The sequence below is a fragment of the Notolabrus celidotus genome, chromosome 22, assembly GCF_009762535.1.
Source record: "Notolabrus celidotus isolate fNotCel1 chromosome 22, fNotCel1.pri, whole genome shotgun sequence".
Lineage (NCBI taxonomy): Eukaryota > Metazoa > Chordata > Actinopteri > Labriformes > Labridae > Notolabrus > Notolabrus celidotus.
The window spans coordinates 27,337,282-27,361,625 of NC_048293.1; the positions used below are offsets into that span (position 1 = coordinate 27,337,282).

General features: G+C 43.4%; 2 protein-coding genes across 12 annotated transcripts in view; one reads left to right on the plus strand and one right to left on the minus strand.

Moving 5' to 3' along the window:
* The window catches only part of ccdc177 (coiled-coil domain containing 177), a 130,336-nt gene that overhangs the window by 56,824 nt on the left and 49,168 nt on the right, over nt 1-24,344 (plus strand). For 5 of the 6 annotated variants that reach the window (XM_034674623.1, XM_034674622.1, XM_034674625.1 and 2 more), the window contains one exon: nt 19,087-19,205. The gene's annotated coding sequence lies outside the window, so the exon portion shown is untranslated. Of the gene's footprint in view, nt 1-18,918; nt 18,989-19,086; nt 19,206-24,344 lie in introns of all 6 variants that reach the window. The other variant, XM_034674624.1, reaches the window with a different exon arrangement.
* smoc1 (SPARC related modular calcium binding 1) overlaps nt 1-24,344 on the minus strand; it is a 73,509-nt gene that overhangs the window by 21,662 nt on the left and 27,503 nt on the right. For 2 of the 6 annotated variants that reach the window (XM_034674636.1, XM_034674634.1), the window contains exons 4-10: nt 19,273-19,385; nt 19,090-19,189; nt 15,872-15,919; nt 12,677-12,733; nt 11,937-12,020; nt 3,483-3,675; nt 1,296-1,378 (exon numbers count right to left, since the gene is read on the minus strand). In XM_034674636.1, the coding sequence (XP_034530527.1) occupies nt 1,296-1,378; nt 3,483-3,675; nt 11,937-12,020; nt 12,677-12,733; nt 15,872-15,919; nt 19,090-19,189; nt 19,273-19,385 (678 nt within the window). Of the gene's footprint in view, nt 1-1,295; nt 1,379-3,482; nt 3,676-11,936; nt 12,021-12,676; nt 12,767-15,871; nt 15,920-16,554; nt 16,606-19,089; nt 19,190-19,272; nt 19,386-24,344 lie in introns of all 6 variants that reach the window. The other 4 variants (XM_034674631.1, XM_034674635.1, XM_034674632.1 and 1 more) reach the window with 4 other exon arrangements.

Sequence of the window (24,344 nt, forward strand, 5' to 3'; positions counted from 1 at the left end):
TATATACACTACCAGTCAAAAGTTTGGACTCACCTTCTCATTCAATGGTTTTTATTTATTTTACTTATTTTCAACATTGTAGATTAATACTGAAGACATCAAACTTTGAAATAATCTGGTTTTGCCATAATCTGGATTACAACAGTAGTCAAATAGAGCTATCCATTGTGTACTAACCCTACCTCTGAACAACACAACTGATGGTCTCAAACACATTAAGAAGGCAAGTCCTTCTACAAATGAACTCTTGACAAGGCTCATGTTAATTAGAAAAAACATTCCAGGAGACCACTTCATGAAGCGGACTGAGAGAATACCAAGAGTGTGCAAAGCTGTCAGGAAGGAAAAAGGGGGCTACTTTACAGAATCTAAAATATAAAACATATTCTGCTTTGTTTAACACTTTTTTATAAATTAAATAATTCCATATATGTTCTTTCATAGTTTAGATGTCTTTGGTATTAATCTACAGTGTTTACAATAATTAAAATAAATACAAACCCTTGAATGAGAAGGTGTTTCCAAACTTTTGACTGGTAGTGTATATCGTTGTAAAGCCTGATTACTCACCTTTACAACGAGGTATAGCTTATAAGGATCGTGCTTCTGTGTAATGAGCCTTACAGCTAAATGTGTCAGAAGCAACCCCCCCAAAAATGTGCCAAAATCCTCTTTTATAGTTTCCTGTTGGTGTTCATTCATGTTTTGAGTAGCTTGGTGGATTGGATGATTGTACTCTCCCACAGTAATGAGGAAGAAACAAAACATATTGGCCATTTTTACATTTAAATCATGCTACTCTGTCAGGGACCTCAGTGGTGTCAGGAAGCTCAAAACATGAGTGAATACCAACGGGAGAATATTGCATTTTTTGGGAATACTACCGACACATTCAGCTGTGTTATTCATTCCAGGAATGCACAATCCTTACAAGTTGTACCTCATTGTAAAGGAGACTAATCAGGCTTTCCAACAATATAACATACAGTACAATATAAATGGTATAAAGGGGAGAAAAAAATCACCAAAAAAAAAAAATCTAAACTTTTTCTAACAAATTTTAAATTTGTATTTATTTATTTATTTTAATTTAATTAATTAATTAATTAGATTATTCATTTTATGTATTGAACAGCACTTTATAAATAAATTTGACTTGACTTTGACTTATTTGCAAACTGCGTTTGTCGTGCAAGAAATATCACCAGTGACTGAATTAAACAAACACAAATGAAGCCTCTGTGTGTTTTAAACATGCAAAGTTTGACACAAGGCCGAAATATAAAGACTCAAACCTGTCAGGTCTCTGCCTTGGAAAGGATCCTCCGTATCTGAGATGCGAGATCGTGCCGCACCGTCACACTCAGGCGTCTGGTACCTGTTACACAGGGAGGAGAGCACAGCGGGAGCACGGCTGCATGAGACAGAAACGGGAAGAATAAGTGATGTCTTCAAATTAAAGAAGGGATTCAGACTCAGAGACGTTGATTGTGCATTTATAAGAAACCCTCGGCCTCCTCAGACTAAAGTTCTGGCTTGACTCTCCTCTTCCACTGTTTGTATTCAAAGTATAATCCATATTGATAAACCTCTCTCTGTGTAAACACTTCTAAACTTATCTGACGTGCGTACAGAGGTTTGTTTCAGGGCCATTACAAACTGTTAAGCATTATGCGTGGCATGACTCGTTTTCTCCTGGCTTTTGTGTGAGTGCTTCTTGAATAGGATGGAAAATTGAGCATGTGTGTCTCATTTAGCCTCTCTCTCTCTTTTTTTTTTTTCAAAGTAAAAGCAGGTTGTCATGTCTTTTTTTTAAAAATTTTTCACGGCCTGCAGGGCCGCGGATCCAAGGTGGGATGTCTGATGCATGATTCTGCACATCGCTGTCCAGAGGAAAGAAATTAGAATGAGTGACGTGAGGTCTAGTCAGAAATATGTGAGATTCTTATGTGTGGAAATAATTGCTTCAAGGTTGTCGTTTAATATATCTGAAACACAGATGAGAATGATGTCAGTTCTGCTACTAAGACTGAAATTTCTTTTGGAGTTTAAAGTCTGCAGATTATAAATTCACTGATATAACATGAAGTTAAAGCTCTGTTATCCTTTCTAACCTCCTCTGATTAGGAGTCTGTACCTCGTCCTGTAAAACATAAACTCTGGTGTAGAGAGAGAGTAATGACTCCTCTTCAGGAGCAGGAACAGCTCATCTATTCTCCGCTGCATGCTTACAGTTTGTCAAACATCCCGACTCTTTCTCTTTTGAGTTTTAAGTCCTAATATTCAAGTTCTGGATGCTGACCAGGAATACTTTATAAACAAACAAAACCTGAGCAGTTAGCATCGTTTATTTAACTCCTCCTGCAGAAAGCTGTTCACCTGAAGGTAACATAAACAGCAGCAAAGCCACGAACACAACTGTCAGACCAACAGTAAGTGTTTATGCATGGCTTAATGAGCTTCCTATCAGAGCTTTTGGCGAATTGTGTCACGGACCAAACAGATTCTGTGGTCTTAGCAGTGAAAGAAGCGAGAAAGTCCACCAACTTTGTTCTGAAATATCTCAACAACTTTTGGATGAGTAGCTTTGAAATTGGGTGTATGAATCCAGAGTTCTCCAGAGGATGAACCACCAGAGTCAAAGATTTGAACTATCCTGTTACACACCAAACATCTACTTTTCTTAATAGATTTTTTTATAACTAGTTATTTTTGAAGATATTAAACTTAATAGTTTTGCCCAAATAAGGGCATGGCTGTAGCTGTTAGTTAAAAGGCTAAAGGCCCGCCTCTTTACCTCACACTAGCTTGACAGAAGTTAGGTTGAGTTCAGCATTTCCAATATGGCACCCACCAACGACAGGATCATGCATGTAAGTCTTGTCTTTGTACACAGGAAACATATTGACTGATGAAATTTAGCTCAAAGAAATGAACTTAAAGCTAGGGTTGGTAGTCACAGAAAACTAGCATGAATTTGAATGTAGCATTTCCTCAGGACTCTGTCTGATTTCCTGTCTCTCATCAATTAAAGGCAAAAATTCCCCAAAAATATAACTTAAATAATTAATTAATTAATTGATTTAAAAAAAAAAAGGGGTGGTAAGATTAAGAGTTGAAAATAGAATTAAGGCTAAAAATATCAATAAATCTGAGTAGATAAATTAAAAATATAAAAAAATAAAATAAACAGTTAAAATTAGTAAAATAATAAAACAACATTTAAATCAATATAATAGTAAAAAGTAAGTAATAAAATTGTTAAACCCTACATATAAGCCAGACTGAATAAATATGTTTTTAGTTTATGTTTAAAATCTCAATATCTCTATCAGCTCCTCTTAGATCCTCCTGCAGGCTAGAGTACGGTCTAAACCTGCTCTGTTTGTAAAAAGTCTTCAGATAACGTTTGTTGGGATTTGGCTCTTTATAAATAAAGATTCATTCATTCATTCATTCATTAAAAACTGTCTCATTCTTACCTGGTGGAGGTTCCAGGAATGGGTCGTCCCGTGTCCACCAGAACACACCAGCAGTAGCCCGTGGACTGGTGGCACTGGACCGGTTTGTAAAGGCCTCCTGGACCGCAGTCGGGGATGAAAATGGCCTCGCGAGGGTTCTGCCGAGCCTCGTCCAGGGCGCTCTGTCGCTCCTGGTCACAAGAGGGAACTTTCTCTAAAACCATGAGAGACACACTCAATACAGAGGCGACACAATCAGGACACCAGAGACACACAACAAAACCTCCTGTCACATGAGAGTTAATGATAGACATGTTATTCTGATCTCTTCTAGCTTTCCTGTCCTTTAACTTAAAGAGAGACCTCATCTAATCCAGCCTCCTGTTATCATGCAACACAGGGACAACTGAGCCTCTCCTACAGCCACCTCAAGGAGTCTGAATCTGTAGGATGTGGAGAAAGCAGATTCGTCTGCGGTTTAATACTCCGTGACAATACCACCGACCGGCTGCTCACTTGTTCCAGCAGAAACTCAGCGTCATGTCGCAGATGCTGCTATAAACCTCACCGAGCTATTTCCACTAATCAGTATCCTACGATGCGTTTGACTCATCCGACTCTGAGCAGCTTGACTTCCAAATTAGGCACAGCTACTAAAAAAAAACCCTCTTCACCAGTCTGTCCTCATGTAGCATCAGGAAACATTTACACACCACGTTCTGTAATATGTGAGACATCAGCCGTTCAACACCTCGTTTCACCTCACTGTGTTTACATTCACATCCATCAAGTGCTTCACTCGCTCTTCAGGAAACTACAACAGAGCTTCATGATGAAGTTTGGCTTTAAAGTGCACTATGAAGCATCAAGCTACAATAACAGGGTCATGACATGCTGTTCAATTTGTGGAGTGAGATATTGCTCACACATCAGGAGACGGGGCTTTGGAAAGAAGCTGAGGGACTATGTGAGGGTTCTACAGATGTTTCAGTCTCAGTAAACCTGGAGTCAGCAACCTGGGGTCCCTGAGCTCCCTTGTCTCGTAGGTTCCTCCAAATTCCTCTGAAGCGTGCCAACTACTACTATTCGTCTCCCCACTATCACCTCTCTCTCTCTTCACCTCCCTCTATCCCTCTCTCCAACACGGTCTCAGCAGATGTGTGTCTAACATGAGTCTGGTCCTGCTGGAGGTTTCTGCCTGTTAAAGGAAGTTTGTTCTTTCTTTCTTTCTTTCTTTGGTCTTTCCATGTTTCTTCATCCTTTGTCTCCTTTTTTAACCCAGTCCTTTCCTTCACCATTTATTCTCCTCTTTTTTTTTCTTCTGGTCTCCCTCACTTTAACTCTTCCTGTCCCATTAAAGTCCCTAACCATTGACCTTTCTGGAGTCCCTGAGCTCCCTTGTCTCGTAGGTTCCTCTGGATCTCTGCTGCTGTGGACGTGCCAATGACTACAACTACTACTATCCGTCTCCCCACTATCATCTCTCTCTCTCTCTTCATCTCCCTCTCTCTCTCTCTTCATCTCTCTCTCTCTCTCTCTCTCTCTCTCTCTCTCTCTCTCCCTCTCTCTCTCTCTCTCTCTTCATCTCCCTCTATCCCTCTCTCCAACTCGGTCTCAGCAGAGGTGTGTCTAACATGAGTCTGGTCCTGCTGGAGGTTTCTGCCTGACGTGCCAGACTCCAGCTGCTACAACTACTACTATCCATCTCACCACTATCATCTCTCTCTCTCTTCACCTCCCTCTATCCATAGTGTGTAGAGATCAGGATGGGAGTTTTACATCCGGAGCATTTAAGGGCTACAGAGACAGAAATGTTCCTTAGCAGGTGGTGGAGACCAAAACAGAGCAAATAGAGGGTGCCTCTAGAACACTAGGCTCCCAGCATGCAGGCCTGCTCGTCGTACTGAAGCCTCTAAAAAAAGTATTGGAGGTCGAGCCTTCAGCCTTCAGGGTCCGGGAGGCAGACACCGTCTCTACTTTTAAGAGTAGGCTTCAAACTTTCCTTTTTGATAAAGCTTATAGTTAGAGCTGGATCAGGCTTGGACCAGGTCTTAGTTATGCTGCTATAGGCTTAGACTACAGGTGGAACTTGCACACTGACACACTGCCCCGGAAAACGTACGTGTGTTTGATAATCCTGCTCCAGTATCAGATATGAGGACAACATCTTAACATTAAAATGAAGACTTCTGTGACAAACTCCTTTAATTCCATGACATAAGTAAGCACAACAATACATGAAAATGAGTCCGTCTCTAGAAAAGCATAGACTCCTGTAGATTAATAGTTTCTTAGAGTGAAACAGAGGAAAGAGATTTTACTTAATGAAGTAAATAAAACAGGATCTACAAACGAAACACACAAAAGTCCTTTGTCCTCTGCTTGTAATAAACTTAGGATGGAGTTGACGGTGGTGACAGGTTCAGCAGTCGACCTCAGACCTGGCTGAGGAGGATGGGAGATGTGTGTTAGTGTGTGTGTGTTAGTGTGTGTGTTAGTGTGTGTGAAGGGTTGCTCGTGTCTGCCAACTGAGAGCCGACTGTGTCCCTACACAAAAGAAGTTTTTCTCCTGCGAAGCCTCACTCTCAAGTGTTCTTAGCGCTGTGCCGTGCCGCTGGTCCTCGCCAAGGCTCCTTCACATCCAAATTATTTAGCACTGTTTATTATACAGAGGTTATGCTGGCGCCAGGCGCTAGGATTCCCAAAAGAAAATAGTTTTTATACATATAAATGGAAAAAGGCTGGACACTTGAAATGTAATCCTCTCAGTTTTGTGTGGAGGTGAAACTCAATCCACCACTTCTTTGCCTGCCTTGCATTTCTGCTCTATTTATTTTTTATTTTTTGTTTCTTTTTCAATTTTATGTCCCTTCCCTTTGGCAGAACGGAGTGATGAGAAACGCAAACCCTTAAAAAACAAATACTGTGAAAAGACAGGGAACACACACGAGGAGATGTCAGAAAGCTTTGGAACTAGTTACCCGTTGTTTTGGTGATTTTCTGTCAGACTCAGTGAAGATTAACTAAAGATGAGCGTCTGCAGCATCTCTCAGTTTGAGCCTTTCATCCTTCAGACTCAGGCTGTTTTCAAAACCTCCTACTATACTAACAGTACGTACTGATTTGGTCTAAATTCAGTATGCAGTATGTGAACAAGAGCAAAATCTGCAGTATGCCAAAACTACCCGGATGTCTACTGATTCAGGAAAATTTCACAGTATGCATCAGACTAGTCTGACTCGCGTACTGTTTCCCATAATGCACTCATTCCACTTTTTCTTTTTTCTTCTTTTTGACTCCTTTTTTAGGTGCTGCAAAAATTATTAAATTACATACTGTATAAACCACTTCTTAAAGCTGGGGTTGGTGTTCAGATTTAGATCCACTTTTTGTTATACTGGTTAAAATGATCTTTATGTCCAGATGGTAATCAATACATAACATCAACCAATCCCTGCCTTCAGGTGCCAAATGATGAAACCAATCAAATCCCGTCCTGCCGTTCTGCCCGCCTCCTGCAGAGCGTACATTTCCTATCTGTTTGTGTTTTTAACTTTCACTATGAGAATGTTTTGGTGTTTTCTTACCGCTGAGTGAGACATGAGTTGACGTAGTGCAAAACACAAACCATGTGCTGAGGACCGGTTTGGAATCAGTCACCATCATATGGTCATGAATCAGCGGCGCTGATGCATGCGAGCAGGGGCGTCGTTTCGGAGGAGCTCCGAGGGGAGGGGGGGAGGGGTTAGATGGAGTCCTGAGGACATGCTACATTCAAATTCATGCTAGTTTTCTGTGACTACCAACCCTAGCTTTAAAGGTGCAGTTGGTAGGAATGGGGGTAAAAAGCTATATTTATTTTGTGCTGGGTTTGGAGAAAAAGTCATTACACGCATCGGTGCTCATCAGTAATCGAAGTAATTGGAGATTATTGCGAAATCTCTGTGTTTTGCAATGTTATTATTCTCCTCGTTCCAGTTATCACGGACCAATCAGAGCTACCCTCCGTCCTGATTGGTCGAGTGGTGGCCCCTACTACTCGTCCTGATTGGCTGGGAAGCCGGCACTACTTCCTCACAGAGCGTGCACGAGATGTAGGGGAAATCTGATGGGGAGGGGTCATGTTGACATTCGAAATCTCTCTCTGAACTAAGGTTTATATCACGACTACCAACAGCAGCTTTAACTATTTAAATCATAAGTGATGCTAAAGAAGCAGCTTCGCTAACAGCTTGGTCATTGTTTACTTCTGCTTTCCAAAACCAGAAATCCAGTGACGTCTGGCTCAGCATCCTGCAGACCAGATTGAACAGAGCAGTCATACTACAGACTAAATTCAAACTCAGTATCTAGTATACAGTACCTACTGCATACTACATCCGTGGGTAGGATGTAGCAGGCCGTTTCGAAAACAGCCTCAGAGTCAGTTATCTTCTCATCCTCCTCTTTGCACTCATTCAAACTTCTCCTTCATTTTGTTTTCACTTCTTCCTCTTTCTTCTTCTTTCTATCCCCCTCTCTGAACATCCCCCCACCATCACCAGCGCTCTCTCCTCTTCACTTCACTCCAATGGCTTTCAGCTGTGAGCTAATCACTGCAATATTGTCTCTCGCAGGCCTCCTCTGCAGTTAAAATAGCAGAAATGTTAGTAATAGGGGAACTCTGTAAGTAGGTATGTAGTAGGTGTGTTTATGACCCAAACCAGAGATGAAGGGGAGTTTCGACATTACTTTTCAACACATTACTTGATAGCATGACTAGTCGCAGTGTCCTCACTTATTGTGCAGTGACATAAAAACCGAGGCACGCTGCCCCGAACCAGAAGAGCAGATCTGATCAAAAGAAACTCGCTCCTGAAGTTTTCATACCAAGTCACGCTCTCTCACATTACACCCCTTCAAAATGTAGTTTTTCTTTTGTTTGCCTAAACACAATAAGTGACTCGGTTCTGCACACACTTTAATAAACGAGCTGCATGACAGAGTGCTTCCCCTCCTTACAACACTGGAACAACAGCATGTCAAAAGTCTGGCAACGAAGCATCTCTTTGAAAAATAGACTTTGCATTGCTTTGCCTAAGAAAACACGTTTTCACAAACCTCATCTCTGCATCACTCTAAATCATAATTATGGGGTATCCAGACACCGAGAGCCAAAAACTGAATAACGTTGCCTATGTGCTCACAGGAGAGCGGCTCTCTGAGGACTCAGGTTTTCCAGCGTGTTGGAAGAAAGAGACAGAGAGGGGTAGACTTTCAGGACTTGTTGAACCAACTCTTCTCTGCAATAATCAATCAACGAGGAATGAAGATATTGAATGCACCAATGCTTATTTACACAAATATTCAGTCACTGCTGTTTTCACACATGCACCAAACTCCTGAAAACATCCCCGGGTTACATTTCTGCATAAACTTTAGTATGAGCGTAGAACGATGACTTCTATATCATGCAACTAGTGCGACATGTAACAGGCGAGACCTTCCTGGAGTCCCTGTGCTCCCTTGTCTCGTAGGTTCCTGCTGCTGTGGACATGCCAGACTCCATCTGCTACAACTACTACCATCCATCTCACCTATCTTCACCTCCCTCTATCCATAGTGTGTAGAGGTCAGGATGGGAGTTTTACATCTGGAGCATTTAAGGGCTACAGAGACAGAAATATTCCTTAGCAGGTGGTGGAGACCAAAACAGAGCAAATAGAGGGTGCCTCTAGAACACTACGCTCCCAGCATGCAGGCCTGCTCCTCGTACCTAAGCCTCCAAAAAATAGTATGGGAGGTCGAGCCTTCAGCCTTCAGGGTCCGGGAGGCAGACACCCTCTCTACTTTTAAGAGTAGGCTTCAAACTTTCCTTTTTGATAAAGCTTATAGTTAGAGCTGGATCAGGCTTGGACCAGCTCTTAGTTATGCTGCTATAGGCTTAGACCACATCACTTACTCTAACTCCGCCTGTCCCATTAAAGTTACTAACCATAGACCTTTCTGGAGTCCCTGAGCTCCCTTGTCTCGTAGGTTCCTCTGGATCTCTGCTGTAGATTCCTTTTTTTGGGTCTGTTCTTCTTTCTTTCTTTCCCTCCATGTTTCTTCATCCTTTATGTCTCCTTTTCTTACCCCGTCCTTTCCTTCACCATTTATTCTCTTTTTCTTTCTTCTGGTCTCCCTCTCTTCTCTCTTTTCTTAGACCTTTCTGGAGTCCCTGAGCTCCCTTGTCTCGTAGGTTCCTCTGGATCTCTGCTGCTGTGGACGTGCCAGACTCCAGCTGCTACAACTACTACTATCTGTCTCCCCACTATCATCTCTCTCTCTCTCTTCATCTCCCTCTCTCCCTCTCTCCAACACGGTCTCAGCAGATGTGTGTCTAACATGAGTCTGGTCCTGCTGGAGGTTTCTGCCTGTTAAAGGAAGTTTGTCCTTGCCACTGTAACTTGCTAAATGCTGCAAAGTGCTCTGCTCATGGTGGATTAAGATCAGACAGAGTCCTGTCTGTAAGATGGGACTGGATCTGATCCGGTCTTGATGTTTGGTCTTTGTTAATATTAGATACAACACTGATTTCTCTTTACATGAAGCATTGTTAAAATGTAGAGAGTCACCCTCCCTCCCCACATCCGACTTCCCGCTGTGAGAGACGCGTGTGAACAAGCAGAGGCAGGAGCGCATATGTGAAATAGGCGACGCAGCATAATCCCCACATGCACACACACACTCTGTATCCAATCACACACAGATGCAGATGAAGACACACACTGCTTCGTGCCTCAAACGTGATGACATCTCCCCTCAGACGGCCTTGTCGGCGCCCGTTCTGTTGAGGACACCGGATGCTAATGGAAAACAGGAAGCTTGTGTTTCCTAAGAAGTTTCAAAGAGCTGTCAGAGTGAATATCTCGTCTAAAATACAATCCTCAGTGTTCCCCCGACCGCAGTTTCCTCCACCATCAGTCAGATACCAAGAAACCTCACATCACAGTCAACTGTCTGTGTGCGCTATTGTGTGGGAGAGGGATGAATTTGCACCCTGACATGACATGCACACAGCGAAGGTGGACGTACGACTTATATGTCAATGCATGAAATCACATGTAGCTTCTGGATGCTGTGGAGATCAAATCAGACTCAAGATAGCCGGTTTATTCAACATCTTAAAGTTCATATCTATAAGCCTCAACTATGGGATAATAAAACCTGCAAGCTAGCAAACATAAAGCTAACCAAACGTTGGCGTGAGAAGAGTAACCGTCCAAAATACAACACTGACTCTTAAAAGTGTCCGCTGACCGATGTCTCCCCTGATCCCTAACACAAACTCACACGAACACACTCCACCTCAACTCCTTCATTCATCCACTGACCTGCCTGCAGGGCACGGAGTGCTTTTAGAAGTAATTGAAAAGGAGACAGAGACGGCAAAACAAATTACTGCAAGAGGACAGAAACCAAGAAATGTGATCCTGGAGTTTTGAGGCTTTCTTCAAAGTGGATCGGTTACATGATTATCTTAAAACAAGCTTTACAAAAGAGCTGAGTGAAATTTAGTGATAATTTCATTCAGGGTTTAAGCAGAATGTACGGTGGTGATAATGATTATTTACAATACTTTAAGTTTACCCTTAAAGCTACCTGGGAATCAGAGTTGGAGAGATGGTCTCTGATGAAGTTTTGGGGGAGGCGCTGCGGAGGGTTCATGGATCATCTGTTTGTGCCAAAGTTTTACTCAATGTAGGATTTTACACCGAGCTCACTACACTAAAGCTCGTCTGGCAAAGATATTTGGAGCTGTTTCTTCTTTGTGTGATCGATGTCAACATGCAGCAGCACATTACACTCACATGTTCTGGAGCTGTCCCCCTCTAAATGTGATCTGGTCTGAGGTATTTGGAACGTTGATTATTGTAAGACTGGTCCCTAATGCTTGTCCTGTATAGTTCGTTGTGTCTCCTCTATCTGTTCTTTCTCCAGCCAAGAAGGACGTGTTAGCTTCTACAACTTTGCCGGCCAGAAGGCTGATATTGTAGAATTGGAAGTCCTCTGCCCCACCTACCCATTCGAGCTGGATTAAGAGTGTACTTTATTTCCTTAATAAGGCTGACCCTGAGTGGCAAGACTCACATCTTTAAAAAAATCTGGGACCCTTTCTTGTCTCATGTTGAGAGCTCAGCTTGCGATGAGAGTGCACAGCGCAGCTCTGAGCAGCAGAGAGTGGAGAGTCTTACAGCTCAGGAGTGAACTGCATTGAGCTGTCTTGGCATTTTTATGATTGAATATCTTTAGCGCAACATGTTTTGGGAATTGGACCTTGAGAAGGAGCGGATAGCGGGAGGAAATAATGCACAAGTCCATTCTTAGTGAATTCCCATCTCTGTTTTTACTCCAAGGCGAACTCATGTCCGTTTGATATCAACACTTGACTGTCTTAAACATTCAAAGCATTCATTTAAAGTCTCAGGATAAGGACAAGTGTCCTGCTCTTACCTTGCTTCCTGGAACTGGAGCTGTTCTGTTTGTTCTCCTTATAAACCAGCTGTTTTATCCACAGTGTTGGAGCAGTTATCTCTGCTGTGACAGGATGACAGAGGGAGAGACGTCAGTGTCTTTCATACTTTTAAGATGAAACAGACAGAAGCTTTATTAGAGCCTGCTGTGCCCATCAAAAAGCTGCATGTTTGACTTGCACAACCAATCTTTGCTCACAGAACCAAAACTAAAACAACCAAATCCTGATGTTTCCAATTCAGATTTGTCATGCAGTACTTTTGGCTGCTTGAGTGTCCGTTTGGTTTTATGGTTCTTTCTTAAGAGTTTCCATCTTGAGTTTGGTGTTAAAGTCCTGACACCCCTAAGCTTAAATCATAGACTGTATGAAATATGGACGTAGTATCCGTGGCGTCACCCATCTGTTTCTGAAGCTCTGTTTTGAGGCCAATCGGCGGCGGCAGCCATATTGCTGCTGTCAAGCGATTGTGATGTAAAGAGGCGGGCTTTGAGCCTCCTCGCCAACAGCTACAGTGTTCCCACCTGTCAATCAAGTCAGCTGTGCCTCTCATTGGAAGACTTGCAATCTCAATATCTTTGAAATTACGGTGTTATGAAGAAATTCACCCCCCGTACAGTGTGTGCTGATAGAGAAATGAGCTATCCAGACTACACTCATCTTTTGTACCAGGCTGTAAACATGTTTATTTCTGCTGTAAAGATCAGTAGGTAGGACTTACCGTCACCCTCAGGGGGGACGTGGGTCTCCATGGTGGGTGTGGGTTTGGAGCCATCATCTGGGTTTAGGGTGAGAAAGAAACGGAAAGAGACTACCATTATTGAGGTTAATACAATCTACTCTCCAGAACTGTTGAATGGTTGGGATTTGCACATGGCCCGGCCAAGACAGAGAGAAAAACAGAGAGAGAGGGAGACAGATAGAATAATAGAACAACAGAAGGACGACCACCCACATGTGGCGCTACATCTCTCACACTCACACCAATAAATCAACTCTGACATCCTCACACCAACAACATCACCAAGCTGCACATTCAGCACATGCTCACACGTACACATGCATACACTCACATGAGGAGGAGACCAACCCCGCCCCCCCATCAGGACCCGCATGAGTGCAGTGCAGGTGTAGGCCCACCCACTACTTATCCAAACACTGAGGTGAGCAGTCTGTGAACTTGATCACTCTCTGAGTCAAAATAAGACGATGATGATGATGATGGTTTTGTCTGCTTGGACTTCTAATATTTAGCTGAGATCATTGTGGGCTAGCTTTAGCGACTTGTAGCATCGTCCACGAGGATTTATCAAAAGTGGAAATGAAAAAGCCCAGACATCATAATCTCTCTGCCCTCACATTCACCCACTGCTTTATTATTCTGATGATCTAAATACACTTAATCTTCCTGATAAATTTGTCGTATTAAAGTGGTAATGCATAAAAAAACAAACGTTCTAGTGTTTGGCATCCACTCCTTTGAAACAAAACAAACTCAGTCAGTATCTAAGTTGACTTTACGATCAAACAAAAACATTAGATGTTTTATCTCGAGAGGGGAAGCTGCCTCGGACAGTTTACTCTGCAGCAGGAGATAGAGAAACTATGCAGACAGGCTGAAACAGTCAGAGTCCTCTTGTTGTAACGGGTCTTCCATTATGTTCTAATTCAGCTACCTGGAATACTCACCCATGTGCAGTTTTTGTAGCATCTGGAGCACCTCTTAGGAAATAATCCACTTTAAAGGCAAACCCCAGAGAACTGGAGTCATATTACAAACACTAAAATATGAGTTGAAACACTTCATGTCAAACTGATCTGCTGGTTCTAAAAGAAAAACATCAGTTTGGTCTCAGACAAGTGCAAACCTGGTAAATGCACCAGTATTTGTTTTAAAAGCTCCGGTAAATATTCTCCGGATCTGTGTTTAAACTTTTAAAAACAGACTGATGATGCATGCTGAGCATGTTCAAACACATTCTGTAACTTACAGTATTTCTCAATTAATGTTTGATCCAGGTCTGGACTGTGAGCTACAAACTGTGAGGAGGAAAAACACAATTATTGTAAGCAGCAACAAAAACCTGCACTTGACTGTCTTCCTCCCGTACCCCCAACAAATGTCTACAGTAAGCTCTACATCCTGGTCCTGCTGAAACACATGAGATGATCATGAATCTTTAGCACAATGTTGCATGATGGGGGCGTGTCATTTAAAAGAAATACTTGGAAAGCTTTCCTCTATTGTTTCTGTGATGCAGGCCGGTTCATCTCTCTCGGTCTCAGCAGATATCTGTCTAACATGAGTCTGGTTCTGTTCGAGGTTTCTGTCTGTTAAAGGAAGTTTGTCCTTGTCGCTGTAACTAGATAAATACTGCGAGGTATAGACTAGACCTGCTCTGTTTGTAAAAGCAACTTGAGATAACATTTGTTGTGATTTGGAGCTATACAAATAAAGATTGATTGATAATGTAACGCAGGGGTGTCAAACATACGGCCTGCGGGCCAAAACCGGACTGCTAGAGGCTCCAATCTGGCCCGTGGGATGATTTTGTAAAGTGAAAAAATTACAGATACCCCTTTTATGGCCGAGGCAGTTGCAGGGCCGGTTTGGAGCTGGCACTCAATTGAGAACCGGTTTTTCATGTTTCGACTGCGAGTGACCGGTTCCAGAGCGGCTCCAACTCTTTGCTGGTCTAGAACCGCGAACCGCTTACGTCAGGGGCGGGGTGGCCGTGATCAAAAACACAAACCAAACGTGTTTCCTCCATTGTCCTGCAGCGAAAATATAAAAGAGACTAATGGATTCCAAGGCAAAGCAGCGGTCAGCCAAGGAGACAAGCTGCCGGCGTCCGCCATCGTTGTTGTTGTGAGGGAAAGTTTGTGCTAGCGCCGCTGGGAAAAGTGCACATAAATCTGACGTCATGACGTGCCTCTTCCACTGGCTCGAGCGGGCTGAAAACAAAGGGGTGCCGTGTTGGTTCACGAGTTCAACCAGCTCCGAACCAGCAAGAGCACCAGCGCTGAAATACAACCCGGTTAACGTTGGTAGAAAAGAGGTAAGAGAAGACATTAACTGCAATTGTTCAATAAAAGTAACTACTATTTCAAATTTAAAATAAATGTAAAATCATAGAGCTGAACGGCGCTCTAGGACTTTATGTCCTCAAAGTGAAATCTAATATTTGGCCCCACTATGAGACTCATCATGGAGAAAAATACAAAAGCTGTTTTGGTAAAAATATAGTTCATTAAATGTGAACATTTACAGAATGTGCTTTTTTGCACTAAAACAAAGAGAAACATTTAGAGTTTTCAGTATTTAAAGGTTATTGTGAAGATTTTTCTGGTCGGGCCCACTTCAGATCAACTGGGGCTTTACATGGCCCCTGAACTGAAATGAGTTTGACACCCCTGTAACTCATCAGGTTTCATGTATTTCTGTGAGACTGTGATGATGTGACACCGTCATGGCTCTGAAACAGTTAAAAGCTTCACAGCAGAGAGCCTGAGAGCCCATCTGTTCTCTGTGTTTGACGCAGAGAAGCTATTTGTCTGATAATGAAAGCAAACCTGGGAGAGAAATGTTTGCAAATATTTGCAATCTCTGACGATTAGTCCCTCTGTCCTTTCTGTCTGAGGCTAATTTACTGTGTGCTCACCATCTTGTAAATGAAAGGGGGGGAGTCTAGTTTTGAAAGATGCATTCATTAAAATTCATCACACAAATTCCCATCACTCACGTTCTTGTGCTCACGTACATTTCTGCTCTGCACAAACATGGACTTTGCACGGATCACACGCAACAAAATCAGGTCAAAAGACATTCTGAACTCGCGCTCGCTTTCTGTCTCTTACACACGAATGGAAACACTCACATGCATGCTCACGCAACCGGCAGCAGATCTCAACTCACCTTTTCTACCAGAGTTCGGTGGCCCAGGCGGTCTATCGGTTACTGACCCTGGGAGGAAAAAGAAAACATAACATGTGCAAAACAAAGAGTGGACAGCACCGACAACTCATCCAGTTATTTGGATATTTGATTACAAACTGCAGTCGATCCGTTTGACAGTGAAAAATGACCTCATTTACCGTACTACAAACACATGTTCTTACATGAGTTTGAGCCTCTTATGAGATTTAGAGTTCAGTTTGAATGTTTCAGTGGAAAACAGGCGCACTGAATAAAAAAAAAACCTCCACAGATTATCCACCACATTCACCTCTGAACTCAGAATTAGACGCAGGACTTCATCAGAGTCTGATGAGCACATTCCTCTTTATCAAGGAGCACATTCTGTTAGTATTTGATAGCAGGCACACATGGAAACATCAGGCTCGTTGCATCATCTTAACACCGTGTAATGCAAACCTGAGAGATCTGCACCATCTGTGGACAATTGGTATTACATTTCCCAGTATCATACCCGATTGGTGCATGCAGGAAGTCGGTCTCATGCATGGATGTGAGGAGCAAATGAGCGATATTAGAGAGGGCAACCAATTACAACAGACAAGCAAAAAGGTAGAGGAGGGGAGGAGGAGGAGGAGGAGGGGGAGGGGAGGGTTTGAGTCAACTGGAAGGAAATTTACTACCTGACAATCCACTTGTCCCAGCATGAGTTCCCATAAATTCACGGAAGTTTCCTGCAAATGTATGTGAGATGATTGATTTGGGTCACAGTGAGCAGGGGTGTCCAACACGTCAGTAAAAGTGATCTGTCGCGAGAGGGAGGAGGAGTCGGGCATGTACGACTTTTTAGTGTCCATATTCTCGTTTCAATGCCGGACATACCTTTGCAAGAAACAATGAAGATATCGGATCTTATGCAGGACACGGAGGAGACGCTTGTAATGTAGTGTGTGCTGACTTTCAGGGTTTAGAAACTGAGATCTGTTTTCTGTCATGTCCCTAAGTTAGAATGTTTTCTTTATTGATTATCTTCTGATTATTTTGGAGATAAATCAGCGATTTGTGCAACCTTCAAATGTTGAAAAGTGTTGAAATGTAACAGAAAACAGCCAAACATTGAGTGCTTTCACATGGACTTGAGTTTCCCAGTTTTGATCGGGTGTTTCTGTGTTTGTGCATGTGAACACCACATCCTGATTCTGCTACCTGGAGAACGAGACACTGTGGCATGTATGCACCTCTCCCTGGACGTATCAGCAAAACAAACATGGCGGCAGCAACAAGACCGTCTTAACTCTGCAGCAACAAAGAAACAGGAACTTATAGTGTAATGAAAATACATGTCCACATACTTTTTACTGAGCTTCTGTGAACTCTAGCATCTAAGCGATGTTCCCCACAACCACCCAGTTTAAACACTGGTGCTCAGACTGTCTATTCCTGTTCTCATAAACAGTTCAACTACGTCACATAGCTGATTGAAGGATGCCCTATCCATCCGGGAGTTTTGTCTCCATTTGGAATTGGTAAACTCAAAGATAAAGACCCTGTCCTATCAGTCACAGCTGCATATCTTCACCCATCACTCCCTTGTCCTACGCAGAGACAGTGACAGGCTGGCACCAGTCACAGTTGAGGACATGTTTGAATGTTTGCTGTCACTTTTTTCCCCTGTTGCTGGAAATGAGGTGTTACTGCTAGCCCACAGATTTCGGAATATCAGCAGTTTGTGTTGTGGAAACTAGAAATCACTGACGCCTGTGCAGTCAGTCGATACATTGATACAAGAATTATCATGTAAACAGGGAGAGGAATAACCAGGTTTCTCTGTGTGCATGTAAACGTTACATCACGAATCAAATCCAAACTTGGATGCAAACTCAAGTCCATGTAAACGCACTCATTGGGAACCCTGCAGGGTGCAAAGCTACGTCTTCACATTGCATTATATATCCAAGCAACAGACAAAAACTCAAAGATGTTTCATTCATGATCTCAAAGGAAAGAACGCTGTGATGGCTCACGTGCAGAACACTTTAATTAACAAACGACTTCTTCAGATTTCAGAAGATACTATGCTCAAGGCTCGAAGGTCTCACAAAGAGCTCAGAGTGACCCGCAAGGATCCAATGATTCATCCTCCCTTCTTAAATTCGAATTGTGGTTGCATTGTAAGAAATGAAGAGCTGAAGAATTCCAAACAGGCCAATTGGCACCAATGAGATGAGGCATTTTTGCACCGATAAGACGAGAGTTACACCGTCCAGTTTGCATCAGAGACAGTAAATAGTTACTGATAATCCAAACAACTCCCCAAATTCTGTTCCCCCAAATATCTGAAGTGATTGTGATCCTGCTGAAAGAGTCGCTCTCTAGATGTTCCACGAGACCTCATCTGTTAAACAATCCAACATTCACCGTCCTGGAAACGGAAACATAACTCTCCTGATTCAAAGTTCTGAAACGCAGCAGGTGCCGAGGAGAGATCATACAGGTGATTAGTGGCACGAGTGGGAAACAGAGAGAAGAGACGGAGGAGGCAGACGGAGAGACAGACAGATAAAGAAAGTGAAAGATCCAAACGAGAGCGGGAAGCCTCTGGCAGTCTGTGAAGCAGCTCCACAGGGGCATGCGACCACTTTCACCACACTCTCCACACAAAATCTGCACCATATGCTCGAGCGGCTGAGCAATCCAGTTCTGGCAGAGCGCCCTGTGTGTTATCTTCTGAGGGAAAATGATGGTGATTATCAAAAAGTGTTCCCATCCAGGAAGAGTGAGCAGAGGCTGCTCTCTCTCCTCCGGCCTGCTGAGGGAGGGGGGAGGGAGCTGAGAGGCCCCTGGATGTATGGCCATTAGCCTTCTCGTTGACCTTGCACCTGCTCTGCGCCACATGACATGTTCTGCACATGTGCACAGAGTACGGCAAGACGCAGGCAGTTTAACTGTAACCAAAAGGCTGTTTCCACTATTACCCTTCATTGGCACAGATCCTGAAGTCTTATACTAGTACAACACATCCATTCTTAATCTATGTTTGATTCCAGGAGCTGCTCTGGTGTCACAATAACCCAGACTTTGATCCCTAATGCTCACCATGCTAAAAGAAGATCAGATGTGAGATTCTAACACGTCAGCAGAATCCTACGTCAGAAACTTTGTACTCAGCATGTTTAAGAGTCTTCTAACAAATCTTCTCCTGTTTTTCCAACCAGTACCTGAACACACCGGGGTCCTGTTGTGCACAGAGGAGCCACTCACTGGCTTGCCGTCGCCGGTGACGCACCAGCAGTAACCTGTCAGAGTATGGCACTGGACCTGCAGAGGAGAAAAGGTAAATCACACCAAACATGACAGAAGAGGTTTTAAAGTAAGAGGAAGGTGAAGGTGAAGAGACAGACCTGGGCAAATGTTCCGTCCTCGTTGCATTCTGGGACGAACATGGACTCCTGAGGTCTCCTGGCTTGTTCCAGAGCCTGGCTCCTCTCGACTCGACACTTGGACTGGCCTGCTTCTGTAACAGAGTCAAGAGGAGGCCTCATGATGAACCATGTGTACGAGCATCCTGCACTACTGTAGTGTTTTTATTAAGGTTCACACCAATACAACCAGAGTTAACCTCTTAGAGCTGCACGTCATTTAAATGATCAACCAGGTGTTTGAAAACTGGTGCGATTGTGACGTATTTGGAGTCTAAATGATTGTAGATACTGAAAGAGTTAGACTTGCTCTTAAAGTGACAACATCATGAGACAGATCCCTACAGATTTTTAGAGAGTAAAGGTCAAATTCAACCAGATCCGTGTTGTCACCGTCTCTGATCCATCACAGCACCAGATCTGATAGGTTTCTATTCTAGTCAATGTGTTAACTTCCACTGGGTCTGCTCCGTTGCAATCCGGCTGCATCGTCGCCCTCCGGATCAGATACTCAAGACTTCTATTTGTGCCGGATGCCGGAGCACGACGCATCAATCTCAACAGAGCAGATGGAGCGGGACAGGAAGTCAGGTTTCACCAAAACAACATCACCAGATCGTATTTCACTTAACTACAACAACAAACCAAAGTCATGATGAGCGGAGCCAGGCCTGGAGTCAACAGGTCAGAGGTTTTCAGAGGACCAGAAAGACAACATGGATGAGGAGAGGAGGAGGAGGAGGAGAATCCTTGATTCAGTGATTACCGTGGGGAAAACCTCGGTCACATGACTCCAGCAGGTTTAGGAGCAACATATGATGCCATCCAGACGATGCCACCTTTCATATTTTAGCGCCAAACCACATTCTGCACGTATTACAACAGCATGGCTCAGAAGTAGAAGAGTCCAGGTGCTGAACTGACCTGCCTGCAGGGACGGTTGTGTCGTCTGTCGTCTTATACAGACTCTGATTCCACTGCATGTCATTACTGCAATACTAATCGCACATCAGGATGTATTGAGCTTCTTATTCTTCATATAATGCTGCATAACCTTTACGGCAAACCGTCATGATGAGCGGAGCCAGGCCTGGAGTCAACAGGTCAGAGGTTTTCAGAGGACCAGAAAGACTACATGGATGAGGAGAGGAGGAGGAGGAGAATCATTGATTCAGTGATTGCAGCGAGGAAAACCCCGGTTACATGACTCCAGCTGTCCGGTGGTCCTGCTCCTTGCTGTGTTCTGAAAACACAACCGGTGGGTGTTGACGGACGAGAGAGCACGGAGCTGGACCGTGGCGGATCTGGTGGAAGTCTGATGTAAGACATTTCTTGTTGCATTAATCTCTTCAGAGCAACCAGACTCCACTGAAATAACTGCACTTTTATCTGCCTCAGTATGGGACATTGGTTGAGGGTTTGAAGTTGTCATTTTGTATCTGTTAAAGTACTTTATGTAAGACGTTAACAAGACGACAAGCAACTGCCATCGTCTACAGGTTAGAATCAGTGTTCCTGTTAATGAAGTTAGTGTTGTGATAGAGAGGGTCGTGATTACCTTTCAATCACCTCTGTGATAAACGTGCAGCTCGAACACAAAGCTAGAATCATTCCTGCACTATTTTTTCCCCAAATCATAAGTTTGAGCCATTTTTCCAGCACGGGGGAGTCAAAGAGCTTTTATTACACTATTTGAAAAATACTGAAATAACACATTCCTCGACACTGACCATTTGTAGAGCCAGAAGTAGACTATGAGCACCGCATTGTTAGTGCCGAGGAGTGCGTCATGTTCTCTAGAAAGTGGAAACTGAGCCTGTGTTCCTGCTGCTCCGATGAGCCAGGCCGGCTCTCTGGAGACGGAGATGGAAGTGGCTGAAAGGTCAGAGAATGAAGTGGGCTTCACACCAGCCAGTCACTGGTTCAAAAATCCCATCAGCAACTACTGTTTTTATTGCACTCATGCCTCTGACGAGTTTATGTTCGTGTTCCACTGTGTGTGTATACACACTCACACCAGGGAGCTGACCAGCGCGACCGCAGTCCTCCACTGTTGGCTAACTTTCTGCCTGGATAAATAAAAGTTTAAAAAAGTTGTCCCTGGACCTGAGAGGAGACAGACATGTTGTCTCCTCCAGAGAAAAGACGAACAGAGCCAGAACTGTGTGATGAAGTCACCGAGAAGGACAGACATGATTACATGAATTTATAAACCTAGACTTTGAGTATATTTAGCCTTACCAAAACAAGGCTCTTTACACATTGTACTGCTCGAGTCCTACGAGGGACAAACGAAACAGTCAGGCGTCCAACGGCTTGTGACACCAAATGACAACAAATACAAGTCTGATCTCTGGACACACAAAACAATAGATGTTCAGATGATGGGAGACATTTCTTTTTTAAACCTGGGCTTTATTTTTACAGATTAAGAGCTGTAATGTTGTGAGAGTATGTTCACACTAAGAGCTTGTTTTGCTGCGATTAGGCTCAGATTAAAACCTGTCCTTTTACCCCACAGAGCATGGGAGTTGCTGGTCTACCGCTGCCTCAATCAGTTAGTTTGTTTGTGTTATAGGGCAGTGTATGGGAGGTAGAACCCTTCAGTTATCAGGCCCCTCTCCTTTGGAATCATCTACCAGTCAGGGTCCGGGAGGCAGACACCCTCTCCACTTTTAAGAGTAGGCTTAAAACTTTCCTTTTTGACAAAGATTATAGTTAGAGCTGGATCAGGCTTGGACCAGCTTTTGTTATGCTGCTATAGGCCTAGACTGCCGGGGGAACTGACACACTGACACACTGGGATCCTAGCTCACCCCCTTCCCCCCAACCCCTTCATCACTTACTTTAACTCTGCCTGTCCCATTAAAGTTACTAACCATAGACCTTTCTGGAGTCCCTGAGCTCCCTTGTCTCGTAGATTCCTCTGAGCTGCTGTAGACGTCCTCCTGCTGCGGACGATCTGGACTCCAGCGGCAACAGCTTCTACTACTCGTCTCATCACTATCACTTCTCTCTCTTACTCCCCTCTATCTGTCTTTCCAGACCCAACTTGGTCGAGGCATGATGTCTGTCTAACATGAGTCTGGTCCTACTGGAGGTTTCTGCCTGTTAAAGGAAGTTTTTCCTCTCCACTGTAACTAGCTAAATACTGCGAGGTGCAATGCTCATGATGGATTAAGGTGGGGTCAGACTGAGTCTTACCCTGTCTTGGTGTTGGGTCTCTGTTCATAATTTGACATAGAGTGGTTTAGACCTCCTATGTTTGTAAAAGCGTCTTGAGATAATGTTTGTTGTGATTTGGCGCTATACAAATAAAGATTGATTGATTGATTGATTGATTGAGTGTTGAATCCGAACTAGTCATTTGAAGCACCAAAACACAGTTAAAGCTGTCCTGCACCAGCAGTAACTTCTGTGTTTCATGAGGTTAAGTTCCTTTTTTCGTCAGTGGAGTTTGTTGGTTATAAAGAAGGTGATCTAACACCTGCTCCTAGTTTAAAAAGCTCCAGTTTTTAGGATTTCATATAGTGGTATCACGTCTTACTTGTCTTTTAAGCAAGGTATTAAATTTATTTGAAAAAGACATCACAATTCAGCCTCTTTGGAGGATCTGCAGCCTCTCAGTTCCCTGCAGTGATGTAAGTGGGCGGGGTTGCTCTGATAGTGAGGCATGCCCTGATTGGCTGCCTGAATGTCGTCTGAGAGTGGAGGGTTCAGATGGATGCAGAGGTGGAAAAACACCAAAATTAAAAAACATGGCGAGCGCTCCAGGAGAACCTGCGGCAGCATACTTCACATAAGATCCAGAATTTGCCTCTCGTGTTCAACTTTAAGTCATCATCCCTCCAAACAACACCAACTATTATTTTTAAAATACAAAGCAACCACTGCTTTCTTTGGTCCTCTGGTGCTGGGACAAAACATAGACATTAGTGTTGGTTTCTACAACAACAACGGAGCAGTTGGCGTGTCTGGCTCTTAACTTTTTATCACAAAATCAGAATAGCCTAGCAGGAAGTTGAATCACCGGGAGAAGAAGTGGGAGTGGCTTTACGAGTCACTCCTGTTGTGATGTCACCACAGGAGCTAATTGTAATCACCTTTTAGAAGCTATATTTGCCTCGTTGGTGTGATACAGAAACAATGCAGAGGCTTTTTCACTTCCACATTCTCAGGGTTTCTAGGCTGGAAGATGATCTTAGTGTACAAGTAAAGGCATGAACTAAATCTTTAAGGATCCTTTTTATGATGTTGTCACTTAAAATCAATGTGAGCCTGTTAGTGGTAAAGACAACCTCCCACTTTAGGCTCATTTGCCCTGAAACATCACATTTCAGTTATTCCAGTCTGTCTCACTGAACCTGGTTTAAGTCTACCAGAGTCATCCAAAGACCCAAAATGATGCAATAAAAATGATTAGGTTTGAAAATGTTGCATCCTTGACTCTCTCCAGACTGATTGGTTTTGTTGTGTTGACTGTGCCCTTCACACACAGTAAAGAAAACAGGTCTGACTGTCATAATGTTTATGTGTTTGTTGTTTGTGATTGTTTATTGGGCCTGTTTTCACTTTATCTGCCTCCTAGTCAAACGTATCTGTTGTGTTTAATGTGAATCTCACGCACACACCTCACAAAGCCTTGGCCCGGCTGTGCAGTTGTAAACAAGGATTGGTTCACGAACTGCCGGCTTAAATAAAGCAGCAGCTTCATTACAACAAAACAGGCCTGCTGCATCTGCACAGTCTGCGTGAGCTTTGCCCGGCTCTCCTTCCCTTGGCACCGCGCCGTCATTATGAAACATAACCACGTATTACCATACAGAGGGGGGAAGAGAATCCAAAAATGGATTTGGTTGGGACTGTTTTGTTCTCCTAATGGACAGTGGGGCTAAAGGAGACGAAGAAGAAGAAGGGGGAAATGCCAAGTTCCAACCTTGACTCTAGACCTATCAATCTCTGCTGTTATTGAGTGGCTGGCATCCAGGGACGGAGGAAGTGTGTGATCCGCGTCTGTAAAGACTTACACGCCTACAGAGAGGCGGAAAATGAAA